A 15,589-nucleotide genomic window follows, 5' to 3' on the forward strand; every position below is an offset into this window, starting at 1 on the left:
GGACAGGAGACAGAACGCAAACATGGACAGACTCGTGAGAAAGGAGGGAAGGTACGGAGCAACGAACCCTGATAGGTTGCATAAACTACAGCATACTATTGAGAACTGTGTATTAGACTAATATCTATTTATGTATTCTCAAAAACTCGCTGGTTACTTCAAGAGGAACAACTGTGGAGCTGCTCATTCATCATGAAGCACCCAAACAATACATAAAATGTGACTCAAGACAAGAGCATTAGTTAATGTTTATACCTAACATCAGAAAGAAGCAGGACAAAATGTAGAGAAATGGAAAAATGACTTGGTCTATTTTTAAATGGTCAATTTTAGAGAACTTGTGAGAACATAGCCTTGGATCACGATTGAAACCATGACGTGGTCTTTTGCTGTTGTAGTCCAGCCACATCAACTTTTTTGTGCTTTCTGAGGTGCTTTTCTGCTCACCACATTTACAAAGAGTGGTTATTATATAGAATTTGTCTCAGTCTCAGATCGGTCTTTTCGTTCTCCTTGGACTTTTATCCTCAATAAAGCATATCTGCTTGTGGAACTTCTGCTCAGAATTGGTTTTTGTTTTTTTGCACTATTCTGTGTAAACATTTCAGAAGATCAGCAGATTTTAAAAAAATATTAACTAAAGCTAAAACTTAACCTGCACCTGTGTGATTTTATGCACTGTCCTGCTGCCACACTAATTGCTGACTGGATGTTCTTATTAAAGTGTCTGCCAAGTGTATTAGCATATTCAAGAAAACGTCTATAATTATATCTGTAAAAAAAAATACTTATTTAGCAATTCCACCATTGTCCAATATAGTAGTTTCGGTGTAATTACATGACAAGATTTCGCCTTGAGATATTTTTACGAAAAGCAATTAATTCTCAAGGAGTGCCATTCAGAGCCATAACACACTACCGCTGGGTTTCGTGTACACATCCTACAAAGCAAGAACATTCATTTTAATGAAGCCCAGGTTCTTGTTTCTTGGGAGTAGGTTTTTTTGTGTGAGTCGAGCCAGGTCTCTGAGCAAAAGCGCGTATTTGATTTCACGGCTTACGGGGGATTCACTACTCGGGATCATGTTTTAAATGGCAGCTTTGGCCTCGGGAAGAATATAAGCCCGTCAGACTAGCCAGGAACACAAATATATCAGCTTTAGGTTAAGCTATTCAGCTCAGGCTATCCTGCTAGGTAATCAGGTCACCAGCCTTATGGAGATTAGAGATTTAAAAACAGGGAGTGTCAGACAGAGATGACGCTCATGATGCAGCTACACTGGGAATGAGAATGTAGATGCGGCCGTCAGCATTTAGGTGAACCGTATCTCATTATGAATGCTACAGTTCATAGATTATTCAAACGCTCACAATCATAAATACATTTTAATTTTTATACAGTTGTTGCAGTTTTTGCATGCGCCGGAGGATACCCAGAATTGGACAAGAATAAAAAAACTACGACAAACATTAACAAGCCTGAAACAAGTCATTGCCTTGATTAAAGATAAGTGATCATAAAAAAACAGGAATGCATGCACAGATATGAATCATCAGCGAAGGCATATTTAGACAGAGCTCACAGCACTGCGCCGAAAGCAAGCGGCATTCACAGCATGCAGCATTCAATCCAGACTGTTTCCAATTCAGTCTCACAAATGCAGCAAGCACACAGAAAACATTCCAAATAACTGCCTTTGAACATAGGCTAATAGCACGATTAGCATATCTTCATAGCACACTGATGTATAAACACAAGACGCCCCCAAAAATGGCCATGCTAGTATTTAGCAGTGTCCGGTTCAATTTTTTAAACTGTTTCTAATAAAGAGCATTGGGTTGACTAGTCAGCCGTCTAGACATGACAAATATCTGCTTCTGTAGTAGGAGTATGTCCGAATCGATGTTTTTTTTATTATTATTGTTAAAGTGATAATAGCCCTGCTGTCTGCTATTTGTACTATTTAGCCAAATGCGATTTGGCCTTGTAAATCAGACGCATTAAAAACAGAATTCTTATCCTTGCTCCCAATGAGATCCATGTAAAGAACAAGCCTGAGTTATTGCCTTATAATTTTACAGCCACCATAAGTGCAGCAATAAAGCACTAGCTTTCAAACAAGGGCCGAGGTTAAGGCCAAAGGGCGGCCATTTTCTAGACAGCTGGAGGAGACGGCGGGAGACTGTCTGTGCCACATCCAAATGGCTCCGTATCTCCGGCCTGGCATATCTGCCCTAGTCACCAAGATATATATTCACACAAAAGTATGTACACCCCTCATATTTTAGCAACTATTTCAGTGTATCTTCTCAAGGGACAATAATATAGAAATTAAACAAGGATGTATTTTGGAGTAGTCAATGTGCAGCTTGTAAAACAGTATAGATTTACTGTCCTAAAAATAACTAATAATCCTAATAATAATGAAAATAACTGAACATAGAGCCGGTATTGTCTAAATAGCTGACAAAAAAAGTGAGTACACCCTAAGTGAACATGTCAAAACTGTGTAGTATTAGTATTGTCCCTTGAAAAGATACTAAAATAGTCGCTGAAATGTCACTTTTCTGAGATACTGGATATATATATATATATATATATATATATATATATATATATATATATATATATATATATATATATATATATAATTACAGGTTTCCAACACCTATTTAACACTGTTCAGCAAATGTCATCATTATTCATTTAAACCAGCATTGGTATAATATTCACCTTAATACCATTTACTGTCTTGGCATTATCGTGATGATTGGCAGAGAAATAGCAGGATCTCCCGCCAATACTGGATGTGAATAGAAGGGTAGACGTCTAGCTCAAGCAGTTGATGTCACCCTTTAAAAAGAGCAGCGAACCAACACTTTTTTATCTGACTCAAAGGTGACAGACACACAGCGTGCATACCATCCGCCTTGCGCTTTCCCATAGAACGATTATCAAGCTCAACTGGTTATCATATCATTCTTAACCTCTTTAACGCTGCATTTAAATCAGAGAGCTTTGAATGGCTAAGCAATAAAACACAATGTGGTGTCTTGTTAAAGAAAAATAAATACTTAAATTTTTTTTTTCAAGATCACAGGTGTACTTATTATTCATTTATAGTTTTATTTAAGTATCAGGAACCATAGCAGCAAATAGAGAAGCAGCAGAAGTCACCAGCCTCTATCTATGGTCTTTCGAAATATAAAAAGCATCAGCACCACAATGCTTACACTTAGTTTTATAGTTTTTAATTATTAATATTATTTTTTACTTTTTTGTTATATGTCACGGTAGCGCCAGAACTGTATTACCCATTAGCCCTTGCAGTCTTGCAGAGTTTTTATTGTTCTTGTTTTATTTTATGGTTGTTTAGTTGTGTTGTTGCTCTTTACGTAATAAATCGTCTGCCTTTGTATCTGCTGTACTAGTCACTGTGTATAAGTTTACTATATATTTATATACTATATTTATTATTATAGTTTAATATATATTACTTATATAAACAATCAAATACTATATAATAACTGTTCTACAAAATTATCAACACAATCAGAACTGCAAATTGCACAAAGCGATAAATTAGACAAAAAAAAAAAAAAAACAGTTGTTTTAAAAAAATAATAATAATAATAATCGAAGAAATATTGAACAGGTCCGAACACGTTCAATAACACGCAGATCCAGAGCCAAATAAATATGTAACAACTCTCAAGTCTGACAGAAGAAATAACAAAGGATTGATGGAAAATATAGATATTCCAATAATTTTTATATCAAAGGTTATACTCGTATTTTATCACTGCTTAATCCCTATTGATTCCCTATCTTAATCCCAGCTGAATGCACAGTAATCGGATTTCTTAACGCGTGCTCAAGGTGAGAACTTCTTTAACAGGCCAGGGCTCGCAGCGATGATACGTTTCTGAATATCCCTCACTGCCGTCACACCTACAGGCTCGCATTAGCATAATCTGCCTGAACACTTTCAGCATGAGGAGATCAACACATCAGATTAGCCAGCACGAGATTATTAAGGTTGTTGTCCTGCTCATGCACTGCAAGCCAGTGTGCTGACACGCTTCGTTCTCATGGACTACTTAATGATAATTTGTACTGAAATAATGAAACTAAATATATTAAACGTGTTAATTTCAACATCATAATTCCTCCTACCTGCACTTTTAAATAATTTCTTATGTCCAGCAAGTCATGTGACCACTTAAACATAATATTATGAAATACAATACAGCTAGATCTTTAGCTAGCACTTCTCTACATTGAGGTTTAACTAGCTGTTTCTTTTTACTTTAGTTTAGCTAGCTAATTTATAAGATGATGATTAGCTAGCTGCTCTCAACACTGAGGTTTAGCTAGCTGTGTTTTCTTTAGTGATGTTTAGCTAACTATTCTCTATAGCTGTTCACTACATTGAGGTTTCGTTTGAGGTTAGCACTTCCTACGGTGAGATTCAGCTAGCTGTTTCTTTTTTACTACAGTTTAGCTATCCAATTTATAAACTGAGGATTAGCTAGTTGTTCACTACACTGAGGTTTAGCAAGCTGCAGAGCTGTTCTCTATTCTGAGTATTAGATAGCTGTTCTCTACACTGTAGTTCCCTTTCAGGAACTTAAGCTGCGTCGGAATGCTTTGGGAACGTGACTGCATTGTCTATGCTCTGAGTAATGAGTCTAATCAGTCAAAATTGAAGAAAGGCTGTCACCGGCAGGGTGACGTCATGACCAGGCAGTGTAAAGCGCACCTGGAGAAAAGACTGCTTCAGCTTCTGTTGATTCATGAAGCGCTCTGTGTGAAATTTAATGTTTGTCTGTTTGTGTTGTCAAAAGAATAAAGGCATCTGAGTAAACCAAGCACACGTTTCGGCCATGTGCTTTTTCCTGTCCTCGTTTTATTTCGGGAAGGAATACACACAGCGTGTGTGTGTGGCTTGTTTGGGAGTGGAGCATGTGATTTCAGCTTGCGAGAGAGAGCCGATTGCCAGCACTGTGCTCGCATGCCTATGCGGCTGCTCCACTCCCGGCGGGCGCTCTTTAAGGGGAACGCCCCCACTCCTCGTGGTTCCGATCCCGCTTTCGCTGAGGCAGGTGGGAGGGGGGTGTTCGCGCTTACGAACCCGATAGCAAGGAGCTATTGAAGGTTGTGACACGCGCCGTTCAGAAGCTCGACAGTTTAGCCGGCCGGTGAGCCCCTGTAGCACAGCCTCCACGTCAGGGGTTGCCGTTTTCCCCTGACCTGCACTCCGTGGTGGACCTGCACTACGTCTCTGGGCTTAGGGATTATGGCTATAGTGTCATGCCACGGGTTGAAGAGACACTAGCACACTATCTCTCCCCGGGTGTGGCGTTTTCCCTAAAACCCCCGACATTACCCACCAAGCTCCTGCGCACTACCTCAGCGTAGGTTGGTAAGGCTTACGCCTCAGCAGGTCAGGCAGCTGGATGTTAGCACACCATGTCGGTACTGCAGGCATACCAAGCCGACCTGCTGCAGGAGCTGGATCTGGGAGATCCCTTGGGCGGACAGTTTTCTGAGATCCGCCAATCTGGCCTTACGGGCCACAAAGGAGACCTCATTTCTAGAGCTGCGTCTGGGCACTGCCCCGGCGCTGGACACATCAGAGGTCAGTCGAGAGAGAGTGATACACTTAAGAGAGTATGCGAGGCTATGCGATTCGGTTCGGGTCTCGCCCGCCCTGATTCAACGGGCTCTCTCTCACTCTGGTGAGAAACAAGCAGACTCTGGTCCTGGAACGAGAAGTATATACTCTCCTGAGAAAGAAGGCCATCAAAGTGGTCCCTCCGTCAGACAGGGTTCTACAGCCGGTACTTTATAGTACCCAAAAAAGGACGGTGGGTTGCGTCCTATCCTAGATCTACTTCAACTGAACCGCTCTTTGATGAGGCTCCGGTTCAGGATGCTGACCCCTTAAACAAGTCGTGTCTCAGATCAGATCGGTTTGTCACAGTATATCTAAAGGATGCGTACTTTTATGTACCCATCCTCCCTTCTCACATGAAGTTCCTTAGGTTTGCTTTTGGGGTCAAAGCATTCCAATATCGGGTCCTTCCCTTCGGCTATATCAACCACTAGGGGGTCTGCATTCGCGCCCCTGTACAGGCTGGTGTGCCAGATCCTCCAGCTTATATCCCGGGCCACTTGAATGAGGTAGCAGACACCCTGTCGAGACAGGGGTCCAAGCCAGAGGAGTGGCATCCCCATCCCCAGGTGGTGGGACGTTTTTTGGAGATTTCGGCAAAAGCCCTATGGTTCTCCCTATATCCACCAGCTCCGTTGGGACTGGATGCTGTGGCGCAACCTTTCCTCGACCCAAAGTGTGGCAGCCTGTAAGGCTTGGTCCTCTGGAGTGTCCCTCCAAGACCTCTGTGATGCTGCGGGGTGGTCCACCCTGCTCACCTTTACCAGGCTTTACAACAATGACCTCTGTGCCACTCCTGGCACCTCTGTCCTTCCACTCAGTTGTGCTCATTCACACTAGTCAGGGACTGGTCGGTGTGGTGTTATTAGACTCTCATTCCCAAAGCGTTCCGACACAGCTCGAGTTCCTGAAAGGAAACGTCTCTAGGTTACTTATGTAACCCTAGTTCCCTGAGGGAACGAGACGCTGCATCTCTAGCCACACCTTCGGTGCCCCTTAACGCTTCCTTCACAGTTACAGAAGCTGAAGTAGTCTTCTATCCAGGTGCGCCTTATACTCCCTGGTCGTGACGTCACCCCGCCGGTGACAGCCTGTCTTCTTGACTGATTAGACTCATTACTCAGAGCATGGACAACGCAGTTGCGTTCCCGAAGCATTCCGACACAGCATCTCATTTCCTCAGGGAACTAGGGTTACATACTTAACATAGAGACGTTTATATAGCTCTTTCTCTATACCGAGGTTTAGCAAGATGTACTCTACATTGAGGCTTGACTAACTGTTCACTATAGCTGTTTTTTATGCTAAGGTTTATTGAGGTTTAGCTATCTGTTCTCTATAGCTATTTTCTACACTGAGGATTAGCTAGCTGTTCTCTAATGCTGTTTTCTTCACTGTGTTTTAGCTAGGTATTTCTTTATAGCTGTTCCCTATACTGAGGTTTAACTAGCTGTTCTCTATAGCTATTATCAATACCTAGGTTTATGTGGCTATTTTACACACTGTCATTGACATAGCTTTTCTCTACATTGAACTTTAGCTAGCTCTTAGAAGAAATTATTACCAAGAGGTTATTGCATCAGGTACTAAGTAACTCACAGTCATACTGATTTTATTCTCATAATATGTCCATAACGTTCATTAATTTCAAACTGCACATATTTGGGCTGCCACCCAAACGTTATATTACTCTACAAAACAACACATCACTGCTATTTAGGCATACTATTTAGTGTGCATTGTGTGGTTTGGGTCTATTTGAATGTGTGCATTCAGTTAAGAGCAATACAACCCACAACACTTTTACAGTGAGGAAAATAAGTATTTGAACACTCTGCTATTTTGCAAGTTCTTCCACTTAGAAATCATGGAGGGGTCTGAAATTGTCATCGTAGGTGCATGTCCACTGTGAGAGACATAATCTAAAAAAAAAAATCCAGAAATCACAATATATGATTTTTAAACTATTTATTTGTATGATACAGCTGCAAATAAGTATTTGAACACCTGTCTATCAGCTAGAATTCTGACCCTCAAAGACCTGTTAGTCTGCCATTAAAATGTCCACCTCCACTACATTTATTATCCTAAATTAGATGCACCTGTTTGAGGTCATTAGCTGCATAAAGACACCTGTCCACCCCATACAATCAGTAAGAATCCAACTACTAACATGGCCAAGACCAAAGAGCTGTCCAAAGACACTAGAGACAAAATTGTACACCTCCACAAGGCTGGAAAGGGCTATGGGGAAACTGCCAAGCAGCTTGGTGAAAAAAGGTCCACTGTTGGAGCAATCATTAGAAAATGAAAGAAGCTAAACATGACTGTCAATCTTCCTCGGACTGGGGCTCCATGCAAGATCTCACCTCGTGGGGTCTCAATGATCCTAAGGAAGGTGAGAAATCAGCCCAGAACTACACGGGAGGAGCTGGTCAATGACCTGAAAAGCGCTGGGACCACTGTTTCCAAGGTTACTGTTGGAAATACACTAAGACGTCATGGTTTGAAATCATGCATGGCACGGAAGGTTCCCCCTGCTTAAACCAGCACATGTCCAGGCACATCTTAAGTTTGCCAATGACCATTTGGATGATCCAGAGGAGTCATGGGAGAAAGTCATGTGGTCAGATGAGACCAAAATATAACTTTTGGTTCCACTAAACGTGTTTGGAGGAAGAAGAATGATGAGTACCATCCCAAGAACACCATCCCTACTGTGAAGCATGGGGGTGGTAGCATCATGCTTTGGGGGTGTTATTCTGCACATGGGACAGGCCGACTGCACTGTATTAAGGAGAGGATGACCGGGGCCATGTATTGCGAGATTTTGGGAAACAACCTCCTTCCCTCAGTTAGAGCATTGAAGATGGGTCGAGGCTGGGTCTTCCAACATGACAATGACCCGAAGCACACAGCCAGGATAACCAAGGAGAGGCTCTGTAAGAAGCATATCAAGGTTCTGGCGTGGCCTAGCCAGTCTCCAGACCTAAACCTAATAGAGAATCTTTGGAGGGAGCTCAAACGCCGTGTTTCTCAGCGACAGGCCAGAAACCTGACTGATCTTGAGAAGATCTGTGTGGAGGAGTGGGCCAAAATCCCTCCTGCAGTGTGTGCAAACCTGGTGAAAAACTACATGAAACGTTTGACCTCTGTAATTGCAAACAAAGGCTACTGTACCAAATATTAACATTGACTTTCTCAGGTGTTCAAATACTTATTTGCAGCTGTATCATACAAATAAATAGTTTAAAAATCATACATTGTGATTTCTGGATTTTTTTTTTTAGATTATGTCTCTCACAGTGGACATGCACCTACGATGACAATTTCAGACCCCTCCATGATTTCTAAGTGGGAGAACTTGCAAAATAGCAGGGTGTTCAAATACTTATTTTCCTCACTGTATATTCCATATCCCAAATATAATCATGTCCCATTTTAACACTTTTTTGTTCATCTCTTTACCATTTTCACCACATCGTAGGTATGCAAAGGCGTTTCCTGTATATAACTATTCTGAAATATATAATAATGAGATGTAGTAGATATTAAATAAATAAATAAATGTTTGTACTTGGATTACTACAAAATAATTCAAAATGGCCTTGGTAGACTGTAGGTTAATGCTGAATGTGTTTCACTTGCAATAATAATACGTATAGCTACGAGCCACATCTATTATGAGACCATAAGGAAATTATCTTGATAGACACAGCAAATCCGTTATATGAATCAATCTCAGTATAGAGAATATCAGACACATGAGTGTTAATGATTAGTAAGTCACACACACTCACGCTCATAAACAACAAGAACATGCAAAAAGCTAAGCAACAGACACACAGACAAGCAAATCCAATGATATAAACAGAGCAAAAAAAAACAAAAACGTTACATTTTGGCAGAAGCAGACGAAACACGACACAAGCTCCAAATATAACAAGCCATTATAGAAAGGCAGAGACATGTCATGGACAGCGTGAAGCAACAAGATGACACTCAAAGACTCATCAATAAGCTTCTTTTGTTCAGGCATGCAAGCATTCACACATTCTCCCATCATGCACAAACTTCAGAATATTTCCAATTGCTGGGTTTCCATGGCAATGCGTGCAGCGAGAGAGAAAAAGAGATAGAGAATGGGAAGAGGAGGTCTTCTGATAGGAAGGGCTTTAGCAAACAAGAAAAATAGATCCCACAATGCAATGCAAAGAGGTTAACATAACCCTACATAAATGCTGGTGGCTATAATTACTAGGTTAGTTTGTATTTATGACACATGATCTGGCATTGACACACTGTCAAATAGCTAGCGTTTAATATTTAATTAGTCTTTATGTCTTGTTTCAATTTTCTCCGATTGTGAACGTAAAAAAAAGCCAAAAAGAGAGAAAAGAACCAAAAACACACCAACCTTCTCGTAGCTCTGAGGGGTGTAAGGGGGGTTGATGCAGAACACAATGACATGAGGAGCCGAGAAGAAAACCAGGAAACACAGAAAGAGAGTAAAAAAGGCCACCGCAAATCGACTTTCAACCTGCCACATTCCCGTCCTCCTCCAACCATCCCACTGCTTACCTGTTGCTCTCGTCATTCTCATTTTTTTTTTGTCTTTAAAAGCATTTTATCATAACATCCACAATTTATTTGGCACACTTTATTTTATTTTTTACGTGGCTGTGATATTGAAATATCAATCCAAACACAGCTCCGATTTTAAGGCCTTGTTCTGCTCAGACAAGAAATTAAAAATTAAAATTTTTGTTAAGAAAAAGAAATTAAAAAATAACAAAAAAAATATATATATAAAAAGCAAACCAAGGACATCAAGTCACAATGCAGAAAATTGTATCTAGAGCGGTCGTTAAAGGCAGAATTATTACCCCATCATATTTATTATATTCATGCTTAACATAAGAGAAATCCAAAAACAGGTCAGTTGTTAGGATTAGGTAGAATCAAGACAAAAAAAAAAGGCAAATCCTGCAAGTTATTAGAGTATTAGTTAGCATAGTTAATATTTATCATGCAAAACATCATATTCAGGTTTAGAAGGAGCATAAGATTTTATTGTCAGCTTAATGAATAGATCATTAATATTTATTATGTTACACTAAGATGCGTGATAAATATAGCTCTATGGGTCGTTCTACTGAAGTTGTGCAATGCGCTGCAACTGTATCATAATGTCATTTTTTATATTTATATATATATATATATATATATATATATATATATATATATATATATATATATATATATATTTATTTTATTTTATTTTTTTTACTGATCAAACAATATAAACAGCAAGTCAACCAAACAGAGCACAAATGTAGCAGGTATACAGGACGCCACCTAAAGCAATCAAATATAAACCATATTTTCAAAAATAAAGAAAAATATGTCATGTTCAGACAAAGGGCAAAATCAAGTTAAAGTATATCAAAGTATACTAAAGACTTGTCTAAGAGGGCGAGTTTAGGTCACAAAGGGAAATGGCATCAGTACGATCAGCCCTGGATCAATACCAGCACAAAATGGTGGCTCAGATATCAGAAAAAAGAAACGTTGATGTGTATACATTTACTACATACAGCGTGAAATATCAGAGGAATGCTTGTAGCGCAACAATTTCACGTAAATAGGTCATGTGATACCAACAGAAGCCATGTGGCCTTAGATTAACAACAACAACAACAACCAGTGGACTATTCAAGCATGTACTCTGATCTGCACTCAAAAATTCATTTACAAGAAAATGTACAAATCTTTCCCACAGATTTAAAAACAATTATTTTTAGAATTGCTTTCATTATACTTTCTACTTAATTATATCAATTCATATGTACTATTTAAGTGATTTTGTTGGAATAAAAATTCAATCCTCATATGGTATCATAATAACAAATTAATATCTATAGAAATAAGATAGAAAAAGAAATAGATGAAAACATTTAAATAATAAGTTTTAAAAGTTTTATTTGAAGTTTTTAATTATAGCTATGAAATAACTAGGAATTAATTATTTAATTAATTTTTTAAAGGTAATGGGAATATTTAAGCATTTGACATTAGTTTTTTATTGTTTTTTTTGTAATGTTCGATAAAAAATTCATAGGTGACAATTATCATGAACTGAATTAAAAAAAACAGTTCTATCCAAGAAAAGTGGATTTATGGGGACACGTGAACAAAAACAATATTTTAAGAAGATTATGTAACAAAGTTGTTGCATTTTTTTTTCAGTCAAAGTACACTTCAGGTCCAGTTTCTGAAATGAAATAAGATGTTTTGGTGAAATTGTATATCACAAATAACCGATTTCAACACAGCAGTCCTGCATTTGCACTACTTGTGTAGAATGACCCAAATATATCACCTATACAATCAGGTAGATTAGGACTGTGGACCAAAATTTGGGAAGTTTGGAACTTTTGGAAATCTGAGTGAATCTTAAAAATAAAAAGAGTTAAAAAAAAAAAAAAAAAAAAATCATCTTGGTGTTTGTGTAAAATTAGCATGCCTGCTGTTTGGGCTCTACACGTGTATCACTGTAACCCACAAGATACAGGCTTCGAGAGACTTCACAAATTAGAAACCTAAGTGGTACTAATCTTACATGACAGGCCGTGCAGCAAGCTGCCACGTTCACCCTCATCTCAGCCAAATACGCACTCACCTTCTCTCTCTCTCTCTCTCTCTCTCTCTCTCTCTCTCTCTCTCTCTCTCTCTCTCTCTCTCTCTCTTTCTCTCTCTCTCTCTCTCTCTCTCTCTCTCTCTCTCTGTTAAATGAACAGAAGCACTTTGTGCACTGTTACGCTTCAAACAGCTCGCAGTGTTTAGCCCAACAGCAAATATCACTAATTAAGTTAGGGGAAGCTATTACACGGCAACAAACCCAATTCATTTCTTACCAATTAGCTTCTTTTAATGATATAAGCATCAGATTGGGAATTGACAGCAACGTGTGCGAACTCGACGAATGACGAGCCTGTGCTCGGAAAATGAAACCTATAATAATTACGTATGGTCTTTATTTATTTACTTTTAATATTTTATGCATCGCGTTTTTAAATTAAAGTGCAAGGGGAAGTCAGCTCTCATGCTGATCCTTGAATGAATGCGGATTACCTATGGGGTACCTACTGTTATCCGTACCTCTCACGTAGAGATTGGCTGGGGAGGAGTAGCGCACTCCTTGCGAGTTCGATGCTACACACTCATATTTCCCCTGGTCTGTCTCCTCGCTCCGCTCGATCTGCAAGGCACCTGGAGACAGAGAGAGAGAGAGAGAGAGAGAGAGAGAGAGAGAGAGAGAGAGAGAGAGAGAGAGAGAGAGAAGAGAGAGCAATTGATTGAGGAGGAGATTGAAGAAGGGATGGAGGAAGAGAGGGTGTGTGAGACAAAGAATGAGAAGGAGGTGGTGAAATACAGAGAGAAACAGATAAGGTGGGAGGAGGAACGATTGTGGAAGATTTGAAATGATATTGGAGGGGGGGAGGGTGAGAGAAAGCATTCAGGACAAAGAGGAAGATGGGAAAAAATATAAGGAACGATGGTTAAGACAAAAATTAATAGGAGGAGGGAGGAAATTAACAGATGGAGTGATGGAGCAGGATTGGGGGGGGTGGGGGGGCAAAGGAACGAACAGATAAAGAATGACAGCCAGAGTTTTGCAGGAAGAAAACGAGAGACAAGGTACAAAATGTTCAATATATCGAATAAGCGGTACATGAATAGTTTCAGAAGAACTAAAACACTGCATTTCATTAACATTTGTATGCCCTCCCTTTTTCCTCCTCCTCCTGTTGGCAGCATACCATATCTCTCAGAATAATATTATAATAATAATTCCCTGATTTATTAATCGCAAAATCCTCATCGCACTATTAGAATTTCGTCTTCTCTGGTACTTTTTGCTTTCAGTCTGACTGAACTTTTCTTTTCTTTTTATGTCGTCTGAGAACATTATGCAGAATCGCCAGCGGCGTCTGAGTCAGAACGAGTGAGAGGGTTAGACCAGGCAAAATTGAGGTGGAGAGCACTAAGAGAAGAACGGCGCATGTTATTTTTTACTCGCTGGAGGGTTTGAGCGCCACCTTTTCCCATTCTCTAAGTTTGCGTGCAGAAAAGGGGCATGACAAAGCATTATGCTTAAGCAGGAGCTAAAGGTATTTGCTCTCAGCTCTCCTCTTTAGAAACCCCCATGCAACTCTGAGGTTTCTCTGGAGATGCATCTTAGACAGACTAAATTTCACACTTTTGCAGCTTTTTCGCCTAAATTTAGTTATGGCCAATTTTCAGGCAATGAGCTAGTTCTCCAGTATTGATCAGTAGCTACCAGTCTGGGATTAACACTAAAGTTGTGGATGGAAGGATGGAAACTTTTTCCGTGATTCAACGCCCCAAAATACAACAGTCATTCACAAAATGTGAACCAAGGAAGCAAAATTGGGATTACTTGTCAATTACTGTGACACTTGCTGACCATTGGTGTCTTTTGATTCATGTATGCAATATAGGGCAGATAGCATTTCCCTTCAAGTTAGTTACGTTATTCAGTGACATCGTAAACAACACTCATGGCGAGGGAATCATGTGCCATCATTCACTCTCCACAGTTTGAATACACTGAAGAAATACACCGATCAGGCATAACATTATGGCATTATAATATTATTACCAGTGAAATGAATAACACTGATTATCTCTTCATCATTGCACTTGATAGTGGGTTGGATATTAGGCAGCAGGTGAGCATTTTGTCCTCAAAGTTAAAGTGTTAGAAGAAGAAAAAATGGGCAAGTGTATGGATTGAGCGAGCTTGATGAGGGCCAAATTGCGATGGCTAGACAACTGGGTCATTTCCAAAACTGCAGCTCTTGTGGTATGTTCCTGGTCTGCAGTGGTCAGTATCTATCAAAAGTGGTTCAAGAAAGGAACGGTGGTGAACCAGTGACAGGGTTATGGGCAGCCAAGGCTCACTGATGCATGTGGGGAGCAAATAAACATATGCCAGGTTGTTGTACTGTATGTGGCTGGTAGGTACGAATTGCTAATGAAAAAAAGTCATAATAGAAACTTTAAATCATCTCCAAATGTGGTGTTTTTTTATTATCTACAATTAACATCGGCTCAGTGCAGAAAAAGCACACTAGCATTAGCACCTGACAGCTCCGGGGTCCGCAGTTTGATTTGGGTTTCCTCTGGAGTTCTCAGGTTTCCTCTAACTTACCAAAAAGCATGCTGGTAGCTACATAGATTGTATACGCTAAGCCTTCCCTGTGTATGAACGTGTGGTATCCGAACAAGGCAATAACCTTCCCTCATGCCCAGTGTTCCCAACACAAGCTCCAGATCAACCACAAGCCTGCCCTGGATAAAGCACTTATCAAAGAAGAATAAAAGAATGAATCAGCCGGGTTCAATATTATTACTTTTGCTGGTATAAGAAATGTTTGAAGAGCTCAGTAATTTTCTCCCATGATGAACTCCCCCATCATAATTTAGGTTTTCAGGTCAAGATTTAAGTCCAAGTACATGACAGAGCTTGGCAGGAATTGGAAACCAAAGCTGCTAATCAGACAACTGCAGATAAATTGGAGCAAGCTAGAACTAATTGGTCAACATCCTAGACTAACTTTGTAACACTCTTAGGGCTGAAGGGAATTGTACTGTTTAACTAGTAGAACAACATCTTGAGAAAAGAGTGCCAAGATGATCTAAACTGCATTCATATCTCCAGGATCTCTAGAATTTCTTTCTATTTCCCAAAATGCGCCTAGTTACACTATATGGAGAAAAGTATTGGGACACCTGACCTTTCCTGCTATGTTTGGTTCTTCTCCAAACTGTTACCACAAAGTTGGAGGCACACAATTGTATAGTCTTTAGATGCGCTACAAAAA

The 15,589-nt window shown here is 39.7% G+C and overlaps 1 protein-coding gene across 13 annotated transcripts in view; it reads right to left on the bottom strand.

Annotated features, from left to right (window-relative positions):
* The window catches only part of ptprsb (protein tyrosine phosphatase receptor type Sb), a 139,825-nt gene that overhangs the window by 58,764 nt on the left and 65,472 nt on the right, over positions 1–15,589 (bottom strand). For 7 of the 13 annotated variants that reach the window (XM_083525484.1, XM_083525489.1, XM_083525486.1 and 4 more), the window contains one exon: positions 12,828–12,950. In XM_083525484.1, coding sequence (XP_083381610.1) covers positions 12,828–12,950 — 123 coding nt within the window. The remainder of the gene's footprint in view (positions 1–12,827; positions 12,951–15,589) is intronic. The other 6 variants (XM_083525490.1, XM_083525482.1, XM_083525479.1 and 3 more) reach the window with 1 other exon arrangement.

The sequence above is a fragment of the Silurus aristotelis genome, assembly GCF_946808225.1.
Source record: "Silurus aristotelis genome assembly, chromosome: 22".
Classification (NCBI taxonomy): Eukaryota; Metazoa; Chordata; class Actinopteri; order Siluriformes; family Siluridae; genus Silurus; species Silurus aristotelis.